The 25210-nt window shown below is 42.2% G+C and overlaps 1 protein-coding gene across 2 annotated transcripts in view; it reads right to left on the minus strand.

Moving 5' to 3' along the window:
• The window catches only part of LOC126469742 (UBX domain-containing protein 4-like), a 128558-nt gene that overhangs the window by 12772 nt on the left and 90576 nt on the right, over positions 1-25210 (minus strand). For both annotated transcript variants that reach the window (XM_050096953.1, XM_050096952.1), the window contains exons 6-8: positions 22335-22541; positions 22124-22243; positions 18911-19019 (exon numbers count right to left, since the gene is read on the minus strand). In XM_050096953.1, the coding sequence (XP_049952910.1) occupies positions 18911-19019; positions 22124-22243; positions 22335-22541 (436 nt within the window). The remainder of the gene's footprint in view (positions 1-18910; positions 19020-22123; positions 22244-22334; positions 22542-25210) is intronic.

The raw sequence follows: 25210 nt of genomic DNA on the forward strand, positions 1-25210 counted from the left end.
CCAGTAGGTCGACCAATCTTACTCTTATCACGTATACTGATGAGGTCATCCAGCAAAGTGAGTGCACCTCGAAACTGTCTCCAACTAATCACCATGTGTTATTGGTAGCTGTGCAGTTGTGGATCAGGAGAACTTCCAACAGTGGGTGTGTCATGCAGACCATGAGTAAAGCTGTCATTAGAATAAAAGTAGGGACTACACATTGTTAGGTAGATGCATGTCAGTCAATTATACCTTATCCTATTGAGCAAATGGGGCTAGTAAGAGAAGTACACTATGTGACCAAAAGTATCCGGACACCTGGCTGAAAATGATTTACAAGTTCGTAGCGCCCTCCATCGGTGATGCTGGAATTCAATATGGTGTTGGCCCACCTTTAGCCTCCGCTCTCGCAGGCATTCGTTCAATCAGGTGCTGGAAGGTTTCTTGGGGAATGGCAGCCCATTCTTCACGGAGTGCTGCACTGAGGAGAGGTATCAGAGTTGGTGAGCGAGTGCTGACATGAAGTCGGCGTTCCAAAACATCCCAAAGGTGTTCTATAGGATTTAGGTCAGGACACTGTGCAGGCCAGTCCATTACAGGAATGTTATCATCATGTAACCACTCTGCCACAGGCCGTACATTATGAATAGGTGCATTATGAATAGGTGATCATGTTGAAAGATTTAATCGCCATCCCCTAATTGCTCTTCAATAGTGGGAAGCAAAATGGTGCTTAAAACATCAATGTAGGCCTGTGCTGTGATAGTGACATGCAAAACAACAAGGTGTGCAAGCTGCCTCCATGAGAAACACGACCACATCATAACACCGCAGCCTCCGAATTTTACTGTTGGCACTACACATGCTGGCAGATGACGTTCACTGGGCATTCGCCATACCCACACCCTGCCATCAGATCGCCACATTGTGTACCGTGATTCATGACTCCACACAACATTTTTCCACTGTCCAATCGTCTAATGTTTACGCTCCTTAGACCAGCGAGGCTTCATTTGGCATTTACCGGCGTGTTGTGTGGCTTATGAGCAGCTGCTCGATCATGAAATCCAAGTTTTCTCATCTCCCGCCTAACTGTCATAGTACTTGCAGTGTATCCTGATGCAGTTTGGAATTCCTGTGTGATGGTCTGGATAAATGTCTGCCTATTATACACGTTATGACCCTCTTCAACTGTCGGCGGTCTCTGTCAGTCAACAGACTAGGTCGGCCTGTATGCTTTTGTGCTGTACATGTCCCTTCATGTTTCCACTTCACTACCATATCGGAAACAGTAGACCTAGGGATGTTTAAGAGCGTGGAAATCTCACGTACAGATGTACGACAAGTGATACCCAATCACCTGACCACGTTCGAAGTCCGCAAGTTCCGCAGAGTGCCCCATTCTGCTCTCTCACAATGTCTAATGAATACTGAGGTCACTAATATGGAGTACCTGGCAGTAGGTCGCAGCACAATGCACCGAATATGAAAAACTTATGTTTTTGGGGATGACTGGATACTTTTGATCACATAGTGTAGGTAGGAACAACCAAACATTGGCACATGCACCAGTTAATGAGACTATACTCATTTAGTTGTCATTAGAAGATAACTGGCGTTGTGTATCCACTGAAAAGGGGCTGCAGTGGACAGTTGACTTATTTATTATGCATGAAAAAAAAAATATTTCAAAAAAGATGAGTATGCCAACATTTTATTATTGTAGAAATAAACTGAATGTCTGTCACTAAAGCTAGGGAGACACTACAGACAACGAAGGACTCTCACCCACCTGAACAGGAACAGATCTACTGTAGGGTGCGAAAGACGGCTACCACCTCTGCAGTGAAAACACTGCAGCCATCCAGCAATGAGCATTGTTCAGATCGATCCCCAAGAGTAAAAGCATAACCAACTCGACCAGCAACCATCGAACTGTCAGTATAGTCTATGTCATAGCTGTGAAATGCGGCAAGGATGGAAAGGAAGCATTGGGGGAGGGCCTCAGGAGGGACTGAGTCTTTCGGGCCTTGTGCCAAATCCAGCTGAAGGCATGGGCAAGGCACACACCATGGGGGTATACATAAATGGGCCCAGAAAAGAGGTGGGAGAGGAAAAAACTCAAGCCCAGAGAGAAGAGACCGGATGCGAACTGCAATCGTACACCCTGACCAGGGCCGCCGGTCTGGAAGATGGACGACTGAGTTGGGGAACAGGAGATGGTAATTTGGATGCCCGGACAAGCTACAAACATGTGCAGCATAAGCATCCGGCAGTCGTTGGTGCCGGATCCGCAACAGACCAAAGTTTGTCAATTAGTTACAGGTTAACATTCCTGTCATCTATGACACCACTAGAAACGGAGGACAAGTTGGGACTGAGGAAGGATGGTGAAGGAAATCTGCCATGCTCTTTTAAACAAACTATCCCAGCATTTGCCTTAAGTGATTTAGGGAAATCACAGGAAACTTAAATCTGAATATTTGTATGGGGACTCTGACTGCTGTCCTCCAAAATGTGAGTCCAATGTCTTGCCACTACACTAACTAGCTCAGTTACTTTCATTGGAACCCACTGAAGCAAAAAAATGCAAAAAAGGTAACACAGAATGCAACTAAAAATATAGTACATCAAAATAATGTAGATGTAACATTAACAACAAGGAAATCATATGGAGAAATACATTAAACCAACATTGCTTGTAAGCGGAGTGTATTTTCAGCATCAATGAGACAAGGTGCTCTTTTGCTTCATGACAAGTAGTAACCAGTAAATTGGTATCACACTGCCAAAATTTCTGTAGGAAAGGTTCTTCAAGCAAGTGTTTCCCAATACATTTTCCTTTACAATTCATTCAAGTACAACTAGTCAACAGCTGTATTACAACAACAATGCTGTTTAAAGTAAGTTCAACAGGTGACATGATGTTACAAGACTGCATAGTTATTTCCCAGAAATAGTATGTGACTAAACTTTGGTAGATATGGTAGTCTTACAATTAAGTGAACTAACTCTGGAAATTATTCTACTTCCTAATATAAGCAAATAATATCACATGAGCATATAACAAGAGCTTTTCCTGATTTTTAGTGTTTTAGAAGAATGAATGCCAAACGCATTTGGTAAAACGGAAATCCATCCCCCCCCCCCTTTTGTGGTTAAGGGACTAAACAGAGGGGGTCATCAGTCCCTCCGTCAAGGTGTAGTTCACCTGGAGTTAGTGACATCCATCAGAAATTTGATTGGATTAAGAAAGTATGAAGGCATTGGAACCAATAATGATGATTGCTGAGAAACAATTTAATGAGAAGTAAAAGTAGTACAGAGTTCACATATGAATGTAGGTGAGAGCACATGAGGGGTGTCACAGGGAACATCTGTAGTGAGAGAAAACCTGCCCACACATGGCCCTCCAGCAACTTGATTAAGTGTGAAAACAATTGTAGAGTAAAAAAATGCCTTCTGGGTAGGAGATTTGTAACAGTAAAAGTGAGATGATATGCACATCAGGTGGACCAACAATGATAAAACAAGATGAGAGGAATATTGTCAGTAGGTCGGTGGTGCCAGGTGAGTGCCCTGTGACATAGCAAGATGGAACTATTCCATGTGTTATGACTTCAACTCCTGTTAATAACTACTTTACTTTATCTTTGCTAATTTATTAATTTTTGTAGGTTTTGTAAGTAGTGAACACGTGGTAGGTATTTAATAATTCAAATTGTCAACTAAACTATTTTCCACTTAGATTCATCATTCAAAGTAATGTTTTTGATGTACTGATTCAAATGCCGCACTTAGTTTTACTGTGGAATTAGTTGATTGGAAGATATATGTAACTGAAAAGCCTAGCACATGACACAGTAAGAATAACATATTGAGTTAATGTATACTTCTGGGTACAGTGACACCACCAGTTATAAAGACTGGTAGTTCAACTTCTACATAATGCATTTCAAATTTGTGAAAATAATTACTAAATACTTTATGAGATAATTATATTCCAATTTCAGAAATAGCTAGATTTCCATTGCAGATTTTGCCTTTATGTTTGTTAGATTCTGAACTCTGACACTATACTTTTTTTACTGGCACAACTTTTATGAAAAAAATGACATACTTCACTAATTGATTGAGTCATTAATTAAGATTTTTGCTTCATTTACAATAATTTTCAACATGACACTTGTACTCATAAGAAAAGTATTCCCAATGTGGAGGAATTAAGTGGTTCCATAATTTTTTCTAAATTCCTTTATTACAACATTTTTCATAAACCAACTCTTTATCAATACTGAGAGTCCATTTTGAGTAGCAAAACTTAACCTAGCCTTTTTTCAAATAATTATGCAGTTTCCAAAATAACAGTCTGCCCATACAACAGTTCTTAAACAGTTGGACATCACTCCAGCTCGGCAGTCTGCACCCAGACCATATCGAACTAACAAGCATGTAACATCAATGTCAAATACGTTCCCAACATTTGCTGACGCAGTAGCTAAGCACAAGATGTTCACAAAAATTAGTGCTTCAGTATCTGTGAAAACTGAATAATGCTGATGTTTAAAAACTTGAAGCTATTTCTGTAACTGAAGTTGACGAATATCTTGAATGAAATTTTTGTGGTTTGTATGAGGCTTAGACTGCCATTGTCATTCAGTGGATTATTACAAAACAGAATGTGAACTGTAATGTTTGGTGTAGAAATGAACTGTGTTCTGTTCTGAACTTAAATATTTTGTTTAGTGACTTGTTAGATCTAGCACTAATTACTGGACAGTGTTTTATTAATTTCTGTTTCAATAATTTTCCACTTTATCTGAGTAGTTCTTCCACTGCACTCTAGGTTGTTTGTAAGTGCAGACCTGATTTTAGGCACTAATAAGTCCACAAATTAGAAAAACTGGTCACTGTCACAACAGTATAAATTTGAGGCTAATAATGTGTAAAAATAGTGCAACCTAAATTTTTGTGATAGGTACATTTTTTGAGCAAACACCATCAAATACTGAATATGATTTTCACTTAAAGACAACAGACTGATGTGCTACCTAGGAGGTGACAGAGACTACAGAACATCAGGTTGGTGGATTACACCCCGAGGCTCTGCATGCAACGTAGGCCATCCCTCCCGCAGCTGTCCCATTCTTGATCATTGTAGTTGAGCTATTCAGAGTGCTACCCCTAAATCGGGAAATATGGTACAGCAGAAAAAAGGCAGCTAACCACACCTAAAATAAATTAAAAGTGAAGAAAAGAGGGATGACCAAAGCAGCTGGAAAAGGAGGCTGCGTTATGAGACCGCCAGACCTAGCACGCAGCAGGAAACACCCCAACTCCAATCACCCAAACCCGCCCCAATTGTAGTTAAAAACGTTGTATCTGAGAACAGAAACCAGCTAAACGGTCCAGGAGTCATTCGCCAATAACAGAGACAAAGAATCCAGAAAACCTTGCTTAGCATGGAGAGCCAAGAGTGGGCACTCCACCAGACTGCGAGCTACTGGCAGTAAAACTCCACAGCCTAAACTTGGCAGTGTCTTATTACATCAAATGAAACCACAGGTTAATTTGGTATGATGGATGCAAAGGCAATGTTGGATGGTTGATTCCTTCTAGGAGGACGAACAGTACTTAGCAGTAATCTCTTAGACAGTGCACAGTTTATTACAGATGATGTTCTTTCTCTGAGTGACGAGAGGTCCTACTTGTGCCACAAACATACAACTCGGATTGTCAAAGTGAATGTTGGGCAAGTAATCACTTCTCTAGCCAAATATTCCTCAGCAGCAAATATTGTTCCTGATTGGCAAGAGACGTAGAAGCATATCCCGTCCTATCCATGGTTTTACAACCGACTGTGTAAATGACTGTAGCACCCTCCTACTTCTGAAGAACTAAGAGGAGCAGATGCTGAAAGGTCACATGGGCAACTGAAACTTTAGGTCCTCAAATTGATCGGTCGTGGGGTCTGGTTATAACAAAGGGAAAAAGAGTGGAGGGTGTACAGGAAATCATGGTAAGCAAGTTCTAGGGAGGTTATGCAGAGGTCCCAGCAGATGATCTCGAAGTGTATTTCAACTGGTAATCCCATCTGAGTGCTGGTGTCATAGTGTTGAAGCCCCTTAGATGCAAAAAGAATTTGATAAATTGGATGATTAGGAAACAGTTGGCTGGTGAATTCATAAGTGAGCAAGTGCTGATACCATCAGAACTGAAGAGACAAGATCTGTAAACAGCCTCCTTGGTGAAATGAAGGACTAGTCCAGAAGATGTCAATGGCCAGTCTTACTTCACAATGATGGACTGGGTTCAACAGTTTCAAAGATGAAGGTGTCATTGAGCCATAAACTTGGCAACCACAGTCCAATCAGTACAAGACCAGGGTCTGGTATAATTGGAAGAGAGAAATGCAATCAGCAGCGAAGATGTGTGGGAAAGGAAGCAAAAAGCATTAAGCTTTCACATGCGGTTGATATTCAGTTGACAATTATGATGTTGCCAGGTCAAGTTTTTAACCAAAGATGAGTCCCAAAACTCAATACTGTCCAAGAACATCCAAGTACTGTGTACCCAAGGAGAGTTCAGGGTCAGGATGGACCATGGTACAACAGCAGAAATGCGCAACTCAATGTTTTCACAGGAGAGAACTGGAAGCCATGGGAAAGGGTACAAGCTGATGCTCTTTTCGATGGTACCTTGTAGCAGGCATTCAGCCAAGGCTACAGATTGGGAACTATAACAAATGTCAAAGACATCAATATACGGTGTGGGGATGGCCAGTGTCTGATGGGTGTCACTAGCCCACTGATGGTAATGAGAAATGGTGTAACACTCAGCATGAAGCCCTGAGGCAGTCCATTCTCTTGGAGCTGTGCGGGCTTGAGTGATGTACCAACACTAACCCCAAATAATTAGTGGGATAAAAACTGCCAAATAAAAATTGGTATAGAGCTTCATAAACCCCAATCATGGAGGGTAGTAAAATTTGGTGCTAAAATCTACTGTATGCCTTATAGAAGTAAAAAATAGGGTGGCAGCCTTTGATGGACATTGGTTTTCTGCAGGTTTTAAGAATCGTGACAATGATACTACACAAATAAAAAAAAAGTTTTGCATCACCTCGGTTCCAAGAGTTCCACAACCTGTACAGAAAATTGGAATAAAAATCAACATAACCATCATTTCTGCCCTTTTTATTACTCATGAAAATCCCACATTGCATGCTGTACCACCATATAGCAAGACCTTCAGAGGTGGTGCTCCAGATTGCTGAACACACTGGTACTCCTAATACCCAGTAGCACGTCCTCTTGCATTGATGCATGCCTGTATTCGTCTTGGCCTACTATCCACAAGTTCATCAACGCACTGTTGGTCCAGACTGTCCCACTCCTCAATGGCGATTTGGCACAGATCCCTCAGAGTGGTTGGTGGGTCAAGTTGTCGATAAACAGCCCTTTTCAATCTATCCCAGGCACGTTTGATAGAGTTCATGTCTGGAGAACATGCTGGCCACTCTATTCGAGCGATGTCGTTATCCTGAAGGAAGTCATTCACAAGATGTGCACGATGGGGGCGCCAATTGTCATCCATGAAGATGAATGCCTTGCCCATATGCTACCGATATGGCTGCACTATTGGTCGGAGGATGCACTCGCTGGATAGAGGGTCTAAGGCATTCAGCCTGACCAGGTGGCCTCCAAACATATCTCCGACCATTGTCTGGTTGAAGGCATATGCCACACTCATCGGTAAAGAGAATGTGATGCCAATCCTGAGCAGTCCAATTGGGATGTTGTTGAGCCCTTGTGTACCATGCTGCACGGTGTCATGGTTGCGAAGACGGACCTCGCCATGGATGTCGGGAGTGAAGTTGCACATCATGCAGTCTATTGCGCACAGTTTGAGTCATAACATGACATCCTGTGGCTGTACGAAAAGCATTATTCAATATGGCAGCATAGCTGTCACGGTTCCTCTGAATCATAATCCGTAGGTAGTGGTCATCCACCGCAGTAGTAACCTTTTGGCGACCTGAGCAAGGCATGTCTTTGACAGTTCCTGTCTCTATCTCCTCCATGTGTGAACAACATAGCTTTGGTTCACTTTGACATGCCTGAGCACATCCCTCGTTGAGAGCCCTTCCTGGCACAAAGTAACAATGCAGACACGATTTAACTGCAGCATTGACTGTCTAGGCAGTGTTGAACTACAGACAACACGAGCCATGTACCTCCTTCCTGGTGGAATGACTGGAACTGATCGGCTGTGGGACCCCCTCCGTCTAATAGGCGCTGCTCTGCATGGTTGTTTACATCTTCGGGCGGGTTTAGTGACATCTCTGAACAGTCAAAGGGACTGTGTCTATGATACAATATCCATAGTCAACATTTATTTTCAGGAGTTCTGGGAACTGGGGTGATGCAAAACTTTTTTTGATGTGTGTATTTCACCATTACGAAGGGAAAGCACAGTTTAACCAAACCCTGTTGAAGACTCCGAATCTGGAGTCTTTGATTAATGCCCAGATGTTGTATCATCTGATTATGAATCTAATCAGAGCCTGGAGCCATTAACAGGTGACAAGAGACTAGCCTGAAGCAGTTCTTAGTCAGTGAAAGGTTTATTATATAACTTGGCACGGCCTGGGTGTGAGGGTGAAGGATAGGGAGATGTGTCTTCAGTTTGTTGTTCATGCATCCGAAAGGAGCTGGATAAGAAGAGGACACTGATGCTGTCGCAAACTGGGTCGTAAGGTGTTCAGCAACAACTGAAGCATCAGTACAAATACCACCATGAGGAAGAAGCCCTGAACAGTTGTTGATCTTTGGTAGCCAAGAAGTGTAAGGGGCCTGGCTCACACCTGGGATGAAGAAGCATACATTCCCAAGGAGGAGACGCTGTCTTCCCAGCATTCCCTCTTACTGCATTTAATTAGGTAGGAAGCCTCAGCATGAAGCTGCTGAAAAATGAGGGATGTCACCTGAGGTTTTGCAGGGCCCTTCAGCAATCCTGAATAGCTGCTGCAATGTCTTCGATCCACCATAGCACTGTATGGAGGTGGAGGGACCCTACAGAAATGGGAAAACAGTACCTCCCAAAACCTCATCGATGCAATCTAACAGAGAGTTGGTGAAAGTGACAGCAAAGGTATACAACTGCCAGTTGGTTCTTTGAAGAGTCCAACACAGTAACTGGTCTAGCTGATGGTTACAATTAAGTGACAGGCTCACCACTGTCTCAAATATCATTATGTAGTGATCACTGTAGTAAACCCACAGGATTGGGGGGGGGGGGGGGGGAGATTATGGCCAATAGCTGAAAAGGTGACATGGGCAGCACTGAAGTGGCTAGGAGTACTCTCATTGAGGAAACACATATCAAGATCGAAAAGAAGCTCATCAATCAGAGGACTTCTACCAGACACGGTAATCCCCACAGGGTGTGGTGTGCACTGACATCCCCAAGTATGAGAAAAAGGGGGGGGAGTTGTCGCATGAAGGTGATCATTTTACGGTAAGTAAATGCCCTGCATTGAGGTAAATAAATGTTTCACATGTTGACAGCTGGGGTTGTTTGCACTGCTTCCAACACAGTACAGACGGAAATCCACTTGCTGACAACACATATGTGAACCAATGTACAGACCCTTCCAGATGTTCTGATGGGTCAGTAGGGTTCCAAGAGAATGCATGGTATTCACAACTTTTGGCACTTGAGATTCTTATGAGGGCTTAATCAGTGGTGTAGGGACAGAAGAAGAGCAGGCCAGCCTGGGCACCTACACCCTGTGGCTCCTTCAGCCACTGGCTGGCATCAAGCCTGTGATCTGCCTACCGTCCCAACACTCGCTCTCGCTCTCTCTCTCTCTCTCTCTCTCTCTCGCTCTCTCGCTCTCTCGCTCTCTCGCTCTCTCGCTCTCTCGCTCTCTCGCTCTCTCGCTCTCTCGCTCTCTCTCGCTCTCTCTCTCTCTCTCTCTCTCTCTCTCTCTCTCTCTCTCTCTCTCTCATTAACTAAAGAATGTCACTGTCAAGGGAGTAACTACATCAAGTACTGCTGACGAGCTGGACACAGAAGTGACAAGCGACGATATCACTGAGAATATTTCTGCTTGACAACCAGTATGTTGTGTTCCACTGACATCCACACATCAGTGGCACCTTTTGTGATGATGCCAACAAGACAGGTACTGGACCAATGAGGAATGGGTTCTTTTTGGGTATAACCTCATATGGTTTGGAGCACCTAATATATCCAGGAACATTGTTGAACATGATTATTTTGGTAGTCCAGGTGTTACGGCACGGGGCAGCATAAGATACTATGGGTGCACTGACCTCCACATCTTTGAACACGGTACAAACCCCGAACAACATTATTGTGAAAACTTTCCCACATGCATCTTTTCAGGGGTACATTCCTGACTGCATCGAACAGAGTGCACGTGGAGTAGTTCTTGAAACAAAAGGATATTCAATGAATAGACTCACCTGCTTGTTCCCTTGATTTAAATCCCATTGAGCACATGTGGGATTGGGTGGAGAGATGTACTGAAGGAAATCCACATGCAGCAACAACCACCCTGCAGTTGTCAACTGTGCTGTTAGGAAGATTGGAATGCCCTACCACTAGAACTCATTACCAAACTTAAGGCAGCACAAGAGCAGAATATGCATTGTCATCCACGGTGATCACACGCTCTATTAAAAATCTTGTTCCAGCTTTTGTAATGTCCGGGGAACTATTGTAAATCACTATGATTTCTGAGTAGTGATTGTCTTTGAATAAAAGTGTCATTTCTGTTCATCCCATTGTGTATTTAACTTACTTTCTGTACTATACTGCAGCAGCTCTTTCTGTGTATGGTAGCAGTTTTATTGATCTTTATTTCTTGACAGTGACAAATCTTGTGAAGGTTAAGAAATGTCCTGGCACATTAAAACTGTGTGCTGGACTGAGACTCAAACCCAGGACCTTTGCTTTTTGCGGGCAAGTGCTCTACCATCTGAGCTACCCAAGCATGACTCACGACCAGTCCTCACAGCTTCAATTCTGCCAGTACCTCGTCTCCTACCTTCCAAACTTCACAGAAGCTCTTCTGCGAACTATGCACAACTAGCACTCCTGGAAGAAAGGATATTGCGGAGACATGGCTTAGCCACAGCCTGGGGGACGTTTCCAGAATGAGATTTTAACTCTGCAGCAGAGTGTGCGCTGATATGAAACTTGTGAAGGTTACTTTCGTTCTTAAGTTTTGCACAACATTGTACAAAGAAGCAGTAATCTAATAAGAATAGTTATGGTTTTACTAAAAAGTATTTCATCATTCTCATATTTGTCTCATGTGAAAGACCACTGTAAATTTGTATCGTACTATCTGCAATCAAAGTTCTGAAAGTTGATGTCCTTACAGACTGGACATGGAACTTTTCTTTTTGCCTTGTATTATGTTCATGGATATCGAAGTTCTTATTTAAACACTGGAAAGCCGGGATAGCACACAAACACAAAAGGCCTGACTGTGACTATGTTTGAGGTGAGCAGCAATCTGTGGTTGTGGAGTACAGAAGAGGTGCGGGGTGGGGTGGGGTGGAGTGGGGTGCGGTGGTGGTGGTGGTGGTGGTGGTGGTGGTGGTGGTGGTGGTGGCAGCGGAGCAGGGGGGGGGGGGGGGGGGAGGAACAGCAAAGCAAGCTTGGGCAATGATGCTAGTGATGCCTGTGAGACATGCAAGGACAGCATAATCGGCTACTGCAGGGGGACAGCAAATTGGCGTGGAGAAGGAAACAGGACTATAAAAGTGAGCTGGCAGGATAGAAGGCACATGTAGGTATGGACTGGGAGAATCTGTGAAGCTGTTGTTGAAGTCAAGTGTATCATGTTAGGTGACATGCTCGGCAGCTAGGTGCTCCAGCTGTCTCATAGCTACAGTTTGGTGGTGGCCTTTCATTCAGAGAGACAGCTTGTTAGTGATCACATTCACATAGAATGCAGTGCAGTGGTTGGAGCTAAGTTGATGCACTACATAGCTGTTTCCACAGTTGGCACTGCCTTTGATGGGATAAGAGATGCCTGAGACAAGACCTGAACAGGTGGTAACAAGAGGATGTATGGGACAGGCCTTGCATCTAGGTCTATTGCAGGGATATAAGCCATGGGGCATGGGGTTGGGAACAGGGGTGGAGGAAGGATGTTGTGTAGGTTGGATGAATGGCAGAATACCATTGCGGGAGAGGTGGGGAGGATATGCCTCATTTCAGGACATGACGAGTAGTAGTCTAAACCCTTGTGGACAATGTGGCTCAGTTGCTACAGTTCTGGGTGGTACTAAGCCATGAAGGGGTGGTCCTCTGTGGCAGGTCAGCGGGTATGTGGGGGACCACAGGCCCTATTCCAGAAATCCAGTAGTATCTATGGTCCCTCCTCATATATTTAGGTCTGTATCATAATCCTCCCCTTAGTCTATCTTCCTCCTCACCCCCACTACTACTCACACTCCTATCTTCTAGATGCTTCCTAAAGAACACAAAACCCAATCACCCAGGATGTCACATTGTGGCTGGTTACTGTGCCCCCACAGAGAGAATCTCTGCCTTCATGGACCAACACTTGCAGAATATTACCAGTAACCTATCGATGTATATAAAAGACACTAATCATTTCCTCTATTGACTCTCCAAAGTTCCTGTTCCTTTAAGACCCAGTGTCCTGCTAGTTGCTGTTGATGCCACCTCCCTCTACATATCACCACCAATGCCCATGGGCTTGCTACTATTGAATACTACCTTTCCCAATGCCTGTCTGACCCCAAATCTAAAACCTACTTTCTAGTCACCATAAACAACTATATCCTCATACTTCTCCTTTGAAGGCATCGCCTACAAACAAATCTGTGATATAGCAAGGGGCACTTGCATGGCACCATCCTGTGCCAACCTATTCAGGGGCCATCTACAGGAATCCTTCATAACTATCCAGAATGCCACATCCCTCACCTGGTTCACATTCACTGATGACATCATGATCTAGAATGAGGGTGAGAGTGAGGACACACTGAATCACATTTCTCCAGAACCTATGCATCATTCATTTCACCTGGTCCTTCCCAGTTCAAGAAACTGCCATCCTTGACTTGGACGATGGGTTCAGAGCCTGTGTCATCTGGATTCTCCCCACCAACTTCAGTTTTTCTGAAGTGGAACGCTGGGAACTCCCCTTGCAACACACACTTCACTCCCATAGTCCTCGTGGCCTCAATCTTTGCTAGTCCCTGTCCTCCACCTGCCTCTATCCCCTTTCCTGATCCCACACCAGTACTAAATATGCCTTATATTCGGCCAGCACACCTTCACCTTCCCTACATTTCTCCCATTTGCCACCTGCCCCCTCCCCACAGCACAACTGCACAATGCTGCACCTGGCAGCCCAATATCCCATCCCTGCATGCTATCACAGACAGCACTAGCATCTTCCTCCACGCCTACCCTACTATTCCTCCACCTCCCCACCCCACATCACTTCTGTAACCCCACTACCCACCCCACTGAGATTGCTGCTCACTTCAGATGCAGTCACAATCAGGACTTAGCACGATGAAAAAATGAAGATTAGGGTTTAATATCCCATCAACATTAAGGTCATTATAGATGGAGCAGAAGTTGGGATGTATCAATGAAGGGATAGGAAATTGTCTGTGCCCTCTCAAAGGAACCATCCCAGCATTTGCCAGGAGCGATTTAGGGAACTCACAGAAAACCTAAGTCTGGATGGTCTGACACTGATTTGAACCGTCGTCCTCCCAAATGCAAGTCTAGTGTGCTAACCGCTGTGCCACCTCACTTCGTTTAGCACCAGGATACAACAATGTGTGTGAAGAATGCATGTGACAGAGTTGTGTGTGTGTGTGTGTGTGTGTGTGTGTGTGTGTGTGTGTGTGTGTGTGTGTACACATTTGATGTAAGAATTAGTCTGATAGCTAAGTACTATTTAGCAGTCTTTAGTCAATGTGCCTGTCTGCCACTCAACACCTGTTCTATATCGTGAGGAGCAATCTATCTGTTTCATGTTGTTGAAGTTATTATTTATGTGCACTACAGACAGAACAACATTAGCTAGCTTAAGGAAAAGGGAGGAAACATCTATTTTAATAAAGCTAATATAGCAATTTTACTTGTGCCCATTTTCATAAACAAACTGTGTGATTTGTGAGCCAATATAACTAACAACTGTTGCTGGAGAATGCTGTGGTCGCAAATCACAATGAGGGGCACATTTCACGTGATGCACCATCTCTTTTCTATGCATGCACCAACCACGTCAGAAACCACACCTGGCATACTTCACACTGAGAAATACGTCATATATATGACAATGGCTTTTGGGGAAATATTCATATAACTGTATTAGTTCTGAACCAATGGCATGTATTAAAGCACATCTACAATGGCTACGAACACAGAAACATACCATTCGTGTGTATCAATGAACTCATATTTACACTGGAGGAAATCAAAAAGAAAACAACAGAAAGAGCATTGAAACAGCAAACTCTATGATTACTGTTTTCTCCCACTAAAATAAATAACACATACATCCAGTTTAATATAATGTCAGTTATAATCACAGTGCCAAACAGTGATATTCAGATAGGAGTATTTGGTATGGCAAGCATGCTGTTGGTTATGAAGGAGGTAAAGAAAAGAGAAAAGAAAGAGTAAGAAAGGGGCAAGAACACAAAAATGTGGATGTCTGAATTTTTATGTAAGCATAAAATGCATGCAAGTAGCGCACTTACCACTGAATTGCAGCTTCAGCCTTGTTCCAAAAAATTTAAACACACAGCAATAGAAAACGTCCACTGCCTGAGCATAACAATTGAGGGGAACATTGCAAAGCAGACTAATAACTACCAAACAGCAATACCAGTTGAAGAAAGCTAGCACATATGCCCCAATTGTTATCAACAGGTGATAATTACACTAGTCTTAAGTACATGTTCGCATTTCACCCATTCCACATGCAACTGGAATAGAGGAGATGTATCTTCATGGGTTTGTCTCAGCACTTCAGTTGGTGTGGTGTGAATGGACTTTCAAATTTGCTGATATTGTGCTTTGAACAGGGTCACGCAACTTCTTATGCTAAGCTGCTTTGTCTTTATTTATAATTCTGAAGGAACATGGTTTCCTTCATTACTCTAACATGTGGGAGGTGTGGTAAAAATCCTTTCACTTGCTGGCCTGCAAGAAAACTAGTGCAACAGAGACTGAATATGAAACTCTGCCATTAGAAAAACTCTGATGATGCTCGACAGCTAAGGACACAAACCTGGAGAAGAAATGAAATCTTGTGGCGATGGTTAAAAGTGCGTGGCTCCTGGAAAGCAAGGAGGTCAGAGAGATATAGGTGATGGATGTGGGTGTTGGGTGCTGGAGAAAAGTGGTGGTACACTAGCTGATAGGAGCTTCTCTGGCTGCCAACATTTGATGAGTGCAGTTCATGATCTAGTTGCCGCCAGTGAAGGGAAACGAGGGGAACCACCACAGTTCCATCATGCAGCTGGAGATTCACAAATTTGCAAAGGAAAAATGGCCACACTCCCAGAAGTATTGGCCTGTTGTAATATCTTAGTCCTGTCATACTTTATGACATGTCCTGTGGTTAGGCCACACTGTGTGACAGCTGACACTGTCTGCTGTTACATACAGCCACACCTGGCCACCAAGAGCCATGAATTGACAGCAAGTCATGGATATGTTCAATCATCTGTATTACCCATGGTTGGCAATAAGTTATTTTGCCAAAATATTGCACCATTTTGAATAGCTGAGAGCAGCTCAAAATGTGTTTTCCATCACTGTTGAACACTACAGAGGCTAATCTTAGTTCCACTGTTAGAGAATGTCAATGACATATGCTTGTGGATGATTATTTCTGACATATGATATCATTTCTCTTTTCTGATCCATTCCTCTAGAGCAGAGCTGAAGTCTGAGAGGTTCTTGAAGTCAAAAAAGGCAATAAACAGATAACAGTATGCACTAGATCTCTAACTTACTTCATTACTACCAAGACTAGCTGTTTAAAATATAAAAATTCCTGGCGGAAAACATGATTTTGAAGCACAGAGCACTAAATTTAATGATTTATTATTCTGTAAGAAAATTGGTACTAGAGAGAATTTCACATTGCAGCATTGCCCACAGAGCATGTAAACATATAATGGATATTGGCTGATATGTAATGTTTACTAATGTTAAACAGAGACTGATATGACCCTGTCTGCTGCAATATCTACAAACAGCAAAAAGTTGTAGATTTCAATTCAATCTTCCTGATCCACAGTCATGAGACTGAAACAAAACTGAATACTATCTTCCACATCAGACTAATGGCACTCAGAACAGATTACATCAAATATCTCACCACCAGAACTGAAGAACCACAATAATTGAACCACACACACATTGGACACCTAGGACTAACAGCACTGTACTACTAAGCATCAACATGTACAGTAAATTGCAGCTCATGTGGATTCTCTCATCATCAGAGCACCTGCATTAATGCAGCTTCCTGGCACATTAAAATTGAACCCTGAACAAACTCTGACTCTTTCTTTTTGCAAGCAATTCTTATAACAATTGAGCTGATTAGGCACAAATCATATAATTAATTTTTAAGTGTCTCAATACACATTATGCCAGTTGTTGTTCTTGTTACTGTTGTTCACAGAGCAGTTTATGCAGCTCTCTACAGTACTCTATCCTGTGAAAGCCTCTTCCTTTCTACCCAACTCCTGCAATCTACATCAATTAGAACGGTCTTAGTGCAGTCAAATGTTTATCTCCCTCTACAATTTTTATCTTCTTCCCTTCCCCCTCCCCTCCCCACACAAATTTCCCTCCATCAACAAACTGACACTTTCTTGATGCCTCAGCATTTATACCATCAGCTGCTCCATTCTTTCAATTAAGTTGTTCTGTTAATTTCTTCTCCCCCAACCCTCCCAATTTGATTCAGTACCTACTGATTAGTTATCCAATCATCATATGGGTGTCTACGACCTTCTGGATCTTAAGGAATGATAAGAGGGAACTGAGTTTCACAATATATTTGTCTGCAGAATCCACGTTGCTTTGCATAAAGATCTTCATTCTTGAAAACTGCAATGACTGGCATCTTTTTCCAATCACTTGGAACTCTTCATTGCTTCAGAGAGCTAAAATAAACTACCACCAGAAAGCAAGCAAATACTTTTGCATAATTGTATGGAATCATATAGGTATCTCATCTGGTCCAGATGCCTTTCCTCTGTTGAGTGGCATTCTATTCTCAGTCACTCATCTTGGCAGCTGTGCAATGGTTGAGGAGAAATTGTTTAATTATCTTCCACAGTGAAACAAATATGGAAGACCAAGTTCAGTATTTCGGCCTTCTGCTGAACATCTTCCACTTTGTGGAATTATGATCACTGACCAATTGAATATGCGATTATGATTTGTTTATTTGCTGTATAAAAATCAAACATTTGTTATGATTTCTCCATCAGATTGGTACAGAAAATTATAATTTCTCATTATTGAACACATTTCCCATTGATCTCCTTATGCTGATTTTTATTTATCTACCTAAGCTTTTGCAAATCAACATGGCTTTGAATCTGCTTTAATGTATGATGAAGCTCCTTCTACTTTTGAAGCAATTTTCCAACACACATAGTGAACCACTCTGGGGGAAGTGGAGCTGTTTTTCCACCCCTCTAAACCTCGACTGGTACATACATTTAAGAAGTGTATCGCAAAGTTCTCCTGAATTTTATGCATTGGTGAACCACACCTTTGTTTCCAGAGAGGAACGTTTAATGTTGACTTCTCAGATAATATACGATCTGTTTCTTACCACATTTGCTAATCAAAAATACTTCCCCATATTTACTTACATTTTTACTCATATTTTCTAACATCTGCAGTCATCTCTAGTCCCTTAGAATTACTGAGATCCTTGGGAGAGCCAGCCATGACAAAACAATTCAATCTGATGTTACAGATATACGAGACTGGCAAAACACTCTTACGACTACAAGAAGGAAGTAATAATTTCAATTTGAAACCAGTAGAATCTGGCGTTGTGGCAGATCAGCTTAGGTTCTGGATAAATATTGGTATGACTTATCTTAAAAAGATAGGTTGAAGAAAAGCAAATGAGTTAGTTCCCCAATTAAATGCTCAAATTAAATTTTCAGAAAAGATACTCAGAACACCTTGTTACAAATCTCTGTCTCTGTCATCAGTTTCAGTCATGTGACACACTTATTCTATAGCCGGCAAGTTGAAACTTCCCTCTATTACACTAAAATTGTTAAAAAATTTACATTCTCAATGAATCCTTTTACAGTTCCTGAGGCAGGCAGTCCATAAAAGAATTCACTTCCGTACAAGAATCCACTACTGTTTCAGCTAGTAATCTGTTTCTACAACTATGTGGGCATTATAACCCTTTATAAGAGATACGGGGAAGGACATTACACATGGTCTCTCCTACAGTTAACTAATATCACATCAACAACTGTTCTCTTGAGTATGTTTGATAAACACGTCTGATTATCACTTTCTGTATGTCATTAATTGTCAGCCTCAGAAGGGGTTCCTCTAATGTAAAAAAAGACCCATAGGGATGTCACACATGATTTGCTACCTGAGTAGCTTCTTATTGTTTATGTGTGAGCTATTGATGTGATTCCTGCTTCTCCAACTGACAATAGAAATCACAGAATTGTCTGCAGTTCTCCAGTTCGGAGCCAAGAGGAAGGCTTAAACCAGATGCTCAATCAGTTTTTAGTACTTCCATATGGAGGCTGCTCAATAACAGTTGACAAAAGTAACATAAGGTGGACTCATCTGATACATTGTAATAACTTATACTTACAGGTACTATCAACAAGACTGCATTAGGCCAAAGATCCAGTTCACCAAGATTTCTACTATAGTCTTCACTGACATAATGATGGCGTGGAAATGATGTTGCTAAGCCAAAACTGTCAAAGAAAGAAATAATGAGTATAGCTAAAGGTTTCAATTACTTTACAAATTAAAACTAGCAAATTACACACACACACACACACACACACACACACACACACACACACACAGTGATACAAGCAAATATTGATGATTCATACTAAAATAAATGTATGACTAGTACAAAATATTAAGCATTTTTCTGGAAATTGCAGTTCACAGCTTTTTTCTTTTTTCTTTTTCTTTTTTTTTCTTTCTTTAAGTTTCCATTTTTTTCTGTGCTATTAGTTTCAAGATTGTAGCCCCATTCTCAAAAAATACTTTTATCGGCCAACTCCAACAATAATGGAGATGATAATGAAAAAGCTTTATGGTGCAATGGGAATGCCAGTATGTCTTGGCACTAAATAAAATGAGATGAGGACAAGTTGTGGAGGTACTACATCTACATGTACATATACAGGGTGTTACAAAAAGGTACGGCCAAACTTTCAGGAAACATTCCTCACACACAAATAAAGAAAAGATGTTATGTGGACATGTGTCCGGAAACACTTATAATATCCATGTCAGAGCTCATTTTAGTTTCGTCAGTATGTACTGTACTTCCTCGATTCACCGCCAGTTGGCCCAATTGCAGGAAGGTAATGTTGACTTCGGTGCTTGTGTTGACATGCGACTCATTGCTCTACAGTACTAGCATCAAGCACATCAGTACGTAGCATCAACAGGTTAGTGTTCATCACGAACGTGGTTTTGCAGTCAGTGCAATGTTTACTAATGCGGAGTTGGCAGATGCCCATTTGATGTATGGATTAGCACGGGGCAATAGCCGTGGCACGGTACGTTTGTATCGAGACAGATTTCCAGAATGAAGGTGTCCCGACAGGAAGACGTTCGAAGCAATTGATCGGCGTCTTAGGGAGCACGGAACATTCCAGCCTATGACTCGTGACTGGGGAAGACCTAGAACGACGAGAACACCTGCAATGGACGAGGCAATTCTTCGTGCAGTTGACAATAACCCTAACGTCAGCGTCAGAGAAGTTGCTGCTGTACAAGGTAACGTTGACTACGTCACTGTATGAAGAGTGCTACGGGAGAACCAGTTGTTTCCGTACCATGTACAGCGTGTGCAGGCACTATCAGCAGCTGATTGGCCTCCACGGGTACACTTCTGCGAATGGTTCATCCAACTATGTGTTAATCCTCATTTCACTGCAAATGTTCTCTTTACGGATGAGGCTTCATTCCAACGTGATCAAATTGTAAATTTTCACAATCAACATGTGTGGGCTGACGAGAATCCGCACGCAATTGTGCAATCACGTCATCAACACAGATTTTCTGTGAACGTTTGGGCAGGCATTGTTGATGATGTCTCGATTGGGCCCCATGTTCTTCCACCTATGCTCAATGGAGGACGTTATCATGATTTCATACGGGATACTCTACCTGTGCTGCTAGAACATGTGCCTTTACAAGTACGACACATGTGGTTCATGCACGATGGAGCTCCTGCACATTTCAGTCAAAGTGTTCGTACACTTCTCAACAACAGATTCGATGACCGATGGATTGGTAGAGGTAGACCAAGTCCATGGCCTCCACGCTCTCCTGACCTCAATCCTCTTGACTTTCATTTATGTGGGCATTTAAAAGCTCTTGTCTACGCAACCCCGGTACCAAATGTAGAGACTCTTCGTGCTCGTATTGTGGACGGCTGTGATACAATACGCCATTCTCCAGGGCTGCATCAGCGCATCAGGGATTCCATGCGACGGAGGGTGGATGCACGTATCCTCTCTAATGGAGGACATTTTGAACATTTCCTGTAACAAAGTGTTTGAAGTCACGCTGGTACGTTCTATTGCTGTGTGTTTCCATTCCATGATTAATGTGATTTGAAGAGAAGTAATAAAATGAGCTCTAACATGGAAAGTAAGCGTTTCCAGACACATGTCCACATAACATATTTTCTTTCTTTGTGTGTGAGGAATGTTTCCTGAAAGTTTGGCCGTACCTTTTTGTAACACCCTGTATACTATTCCATACATGATTGCTCCCATCGTAACAGTGGAGGGCAATAAAGATAAGCTTAATTTTATGCTAAATTAAGCATTTTGCTATTGGTGTTACTACACTAGCTTCTCTCTGTTTTCACTTTCGTGTACAAGCACAAAACACAATACCATCAGTGTGGTGTAGATGTTAGCGTCACTGGCTGGCATGCTGCGAGTCGCCAGTTCAAACCCAACCAACAACAACTATTTGTTATTTCGTATTTATCATTTCTGGAAGGTTTTGAAATATTGTATGTTTCTAATGTTTGTAAATTCTGGAATATTCAATGCTTGTATAAATAACTGCACTCTCTGTGGAGAGCAGTTCCATTCTGGCTGTACTTTATTTTTCTTAATAAAATTGCTTTCAGTGGTACGTATTGTATTTCACTGATGACCCAGCTTTCATATTTGGACTCTAGTGTGATTATGATGTGACAGTAATAAGTCTTAATGGCTATTTATCCACAATTATATTATTTACAATGAGGGCTAACTGACAGTTCTTACACCAAGCACCACTCCTCTGCAAGTCTTCCTGCAATTCACTGAAGTTTTTTGGCATTGCAAATTTCCTATATACGCACAACAGCATCAGCCATGAACAGCTTCACAGAGCTTCCTATGCTAACCATTAGATCATACCATATACAGAAATTTTTTTATTGAGAGTATGTGCTACTGTATTTAGGAATGCATTCATAGTCTGCTATTTCTTGTGTGTATCAGTGGTTTCTTATGTTTTGTTTTTCAGTTATGTGCATGCATTTATGTTTCTCCGTTTGCTTAGTATACACTAGAATGTTTGTATTATTTGTGTGCTATGTTCTACGGGGCTGTGTGTGTGTGTGAGAGAGAGAGAGAGAGAGAGAGAGAGACTGACTTTAGTGATCTTAATTGATAGAAATTACTTACTTGAATTACACCCTACATGTAACTTATATTCCAATGATTGAAGAATACATGCTTTTTGAAAATAGTGAGCAACGTGTGAAAATTACTACCTGCCTAATGATTATTTTCCTATAGTTAAAATAAGCAGCTATATGAAATATTACCCTTCAGATGAAAAATGTGCTGCTATGACTTCCCTCACTTCTGATAACAAACTGGAAGTTTTAAAAGTTTTAGTCACTGAGGAACCATCTGGGCAGCGGATCTGAAGTACTGTCAACTCCCTAATAATACAAAAAGAGGAGAAAATTCTCATTCACAAATGTAAATATTTATTTTAAAAAATAAATATAAATAAAAATAATACAAACGCACTTGGGCTGCCCTGGGATATTTTTCTTCCCAGACAATTCACTGGCCTGCATTTCCTTCTCCACACTGGCCTGCATTTCCTTCTCCACACTGGCCTGCATTTCCTTCTCCACACTGGCCTGCATTTCCTTCTCCACACTGGCCTGCATTTCCTTCTCCACACTCGGCTGCCTTTCTTTATTCGTGCTGGGCTGTATTTGTTTCTCCAAGCTGGAAATTTTTGGTAACATAAAAAAACACAAAGAATAAAATATTAGCAAAAAACAAACAATGCACAAGCATTCTATAACTAAGCATTACAGACAGCTCAACAATTCATAGAAATTTCGCCAACATATACCAAATTAAAAACAGTACAATATCTCCAATTAGATACTAAAGACACACAAAATTAAGGTGTCACAGGGCAACTGAGTACTTAAGTAGGTAAATGGGAATTTTTGTGGTAATGCTCTCACTTTGTCAACATATATGGCCCACAGGAGGTACACTAAGCCACGAGCTCCTCAGAGGCCAACAACTGCTCAACATGTGGCTCTTTGCTCCCGACATGGCGACACCCTGCACCAGCTGCAGAGGTTCACTCCTGGTTAGTCTAGTAACACACCACTTGACACAGCACTGTCATCACTGCTGAGTTTATGAAACTAACTGTCTGTGCTGTTTCAACCCCTACCACCACCAGCACCTCCAACGACAATGGGTGGCTATACCAGCAGCCGATCCTGCCTCCACAAATTACTCTTTGTTCACAGTTCTGATACGACTCGTGACAGTACTCATACTTTAAGGATTGCCAGGACTCCTTGGTGGACCCTGCTCTCGGATTACAGCTATTTTGTTGCTTTGCATATCACTGGTGCAAGTCTTATGCTTTGACAATAAAAATAAGTGTTAACTGTTGCATGCTCTTTCTTAATTGTGTAGCAATCACTACACAGTTGGTGATAATTAGGTCGACCTCAGTACATGTACTATAAATCTCCATTCTACTAACAGTGCTATGGACAGTGAACTCATGTTCTATGAACAAGTACCATTAACAGTGTTTACTGTCATTCTACACTGAAGCGCCACAGAAACTGGTATAGGCATGTGTATTCAAATACAGAGATAAGTAAACAGGCAGAATATGGCACTGCATTTGGCAACATCTATATAAGACAACAAGTATCTGGCACAGTTGTTAGATTGGTTACTGCTGCTACAATGGCAGGTTATCAACATTTAAGTGAGTCTGAAGTGGTGTTATAGTTTGTGCACAAGCGATGGGGAACAGCATCTCTGAGGTAGCGATGAAGTGGGGATTTTCCCATACGACCATGTCATGAGTGTACTGTGAATATCAGGAAACCAGTAAAACATCAAAGCTCCAACATCGCTGCAGGTGGAAAAAGATCCTGCAAGAACGGGACCAATAACAATTGAAGAGAATCATTCATTATGACAGAAGTGTAACCCTTCCACAAATTGCTGCAGATTTCAATGCTGGGCCATCAACAAGTGTCAGCTTGCGAACCATTTAATGAAACATCATCAATATGGGCTTTCAGAGTTGAAGGCCCACTCGTGTACCCTTGATTACTGCATGACACAAAGCTTTATGCCTTGCCTGGGCCTGTAAACACTGCCATTGGACTGTTGATGACTGGGAACATGTTGCCTGGTCGGACTAGTCTCATTTCAAATTCTATCAAGCAGATGGACGTGTACAGGTGTGGAGGCAACCTCATGAATCCAAGGACCCTGCATTTCAGCAGGGGAGTGTTCAAGATGGTGGAGGTTCTGTAATGGTGTGGGGCGTGTGCAGTTGGAGTGATACGGGACCCCTGATACGTATAGGTACAACTCTGACAGGTGACACACACGTATGCATCCTCTCTGATCACCTGCATCCATTCATGTCCATTGTGCATTCCAGCGGACTTGGGCAATTCCAGCAGGACAATGCAACATCCCCATCCATCCAGAATTGCTACAGATTGGCTCCAGAAACACTCTTCTGAGTTTGGACACTTCCACTGGCCACCAAACTCCACAGGCATTAACATTATTGAGCATATCTGGACTGCCTTGCAATGTGCTGCTCAAAAGATATCTATACCTGTTCGTACTCTTACAGATTTGTAGACAGCCCTGCTGGATTCATGGGGTCCATTTCCTCCAGCACTACTTCAGACATCAGTCGAGTCCGTGACACATCATGTTGCAACACTCGTGCGTGCTCCTGGGGACCCTACACGATATTAGGCAGGTGCACCAGTTTTTTTGGCTCTTCAATTTAACAATAGTGTCTTTCATGCTATGATCATGGAAAAAATGGCCACTTCCTTGGAAGCAGTGCTGCGGGCACTTCTGCAGTGACAAACGAACACCCAGCTTTGCCTCGAGGAGATTCAACATGAAAAGAACTCTATGCTACAAAAGGCAGGGCTTGTGAACAGGCAACAGGCTGCACAGGTGATGCATTCACCTCCATTCCCACACTACAATGAGGCAGAGAAGGAATGGGAAATCTGTGAGAAGTGCCTCAAACAACATTTTGCAGTGTTTCAGGTAATTGACATTTATACAATAAAGGCTATATTTTTGTCATGGATTAAGCCACAAACATACCATCTTATCTCTAAGCTGGCCCCTTTCACTGAACGGTCGAAACAATCTTTAGATGTAACGTGTGCTCTACTAACCAGATATCTTCAGGGACATGCATACATTAAAGCATCTTAGGTTCTACCAGTGCAAAAAGCATCCAGACCAATCACACAGAGTTTGGGCTGCAAATCTGTGTGGAAATGTAGATTTACCACAGCTAATCATGGCAAGTCACATGCAGATGTAATGGTGAGGGATGCAACTATCTGATGAGCTCCCAATAA

This window comes from Schistocerca serialis, chromosome 3 (genome assembly GCF_023864345.2).
Source record: "Schistocerca serialis cubense isolate TAMUIC-IGC-003099 chromosome 3, iqSchSeri2.2, whole genome shotgun sequence".
Classification (NCBI taxonomy): Eukaryota; Metazoa; Arthropoda; class Insecta; order Orthoptera; family Acrididae; genus Schistocerca; species Schistocerca serialis.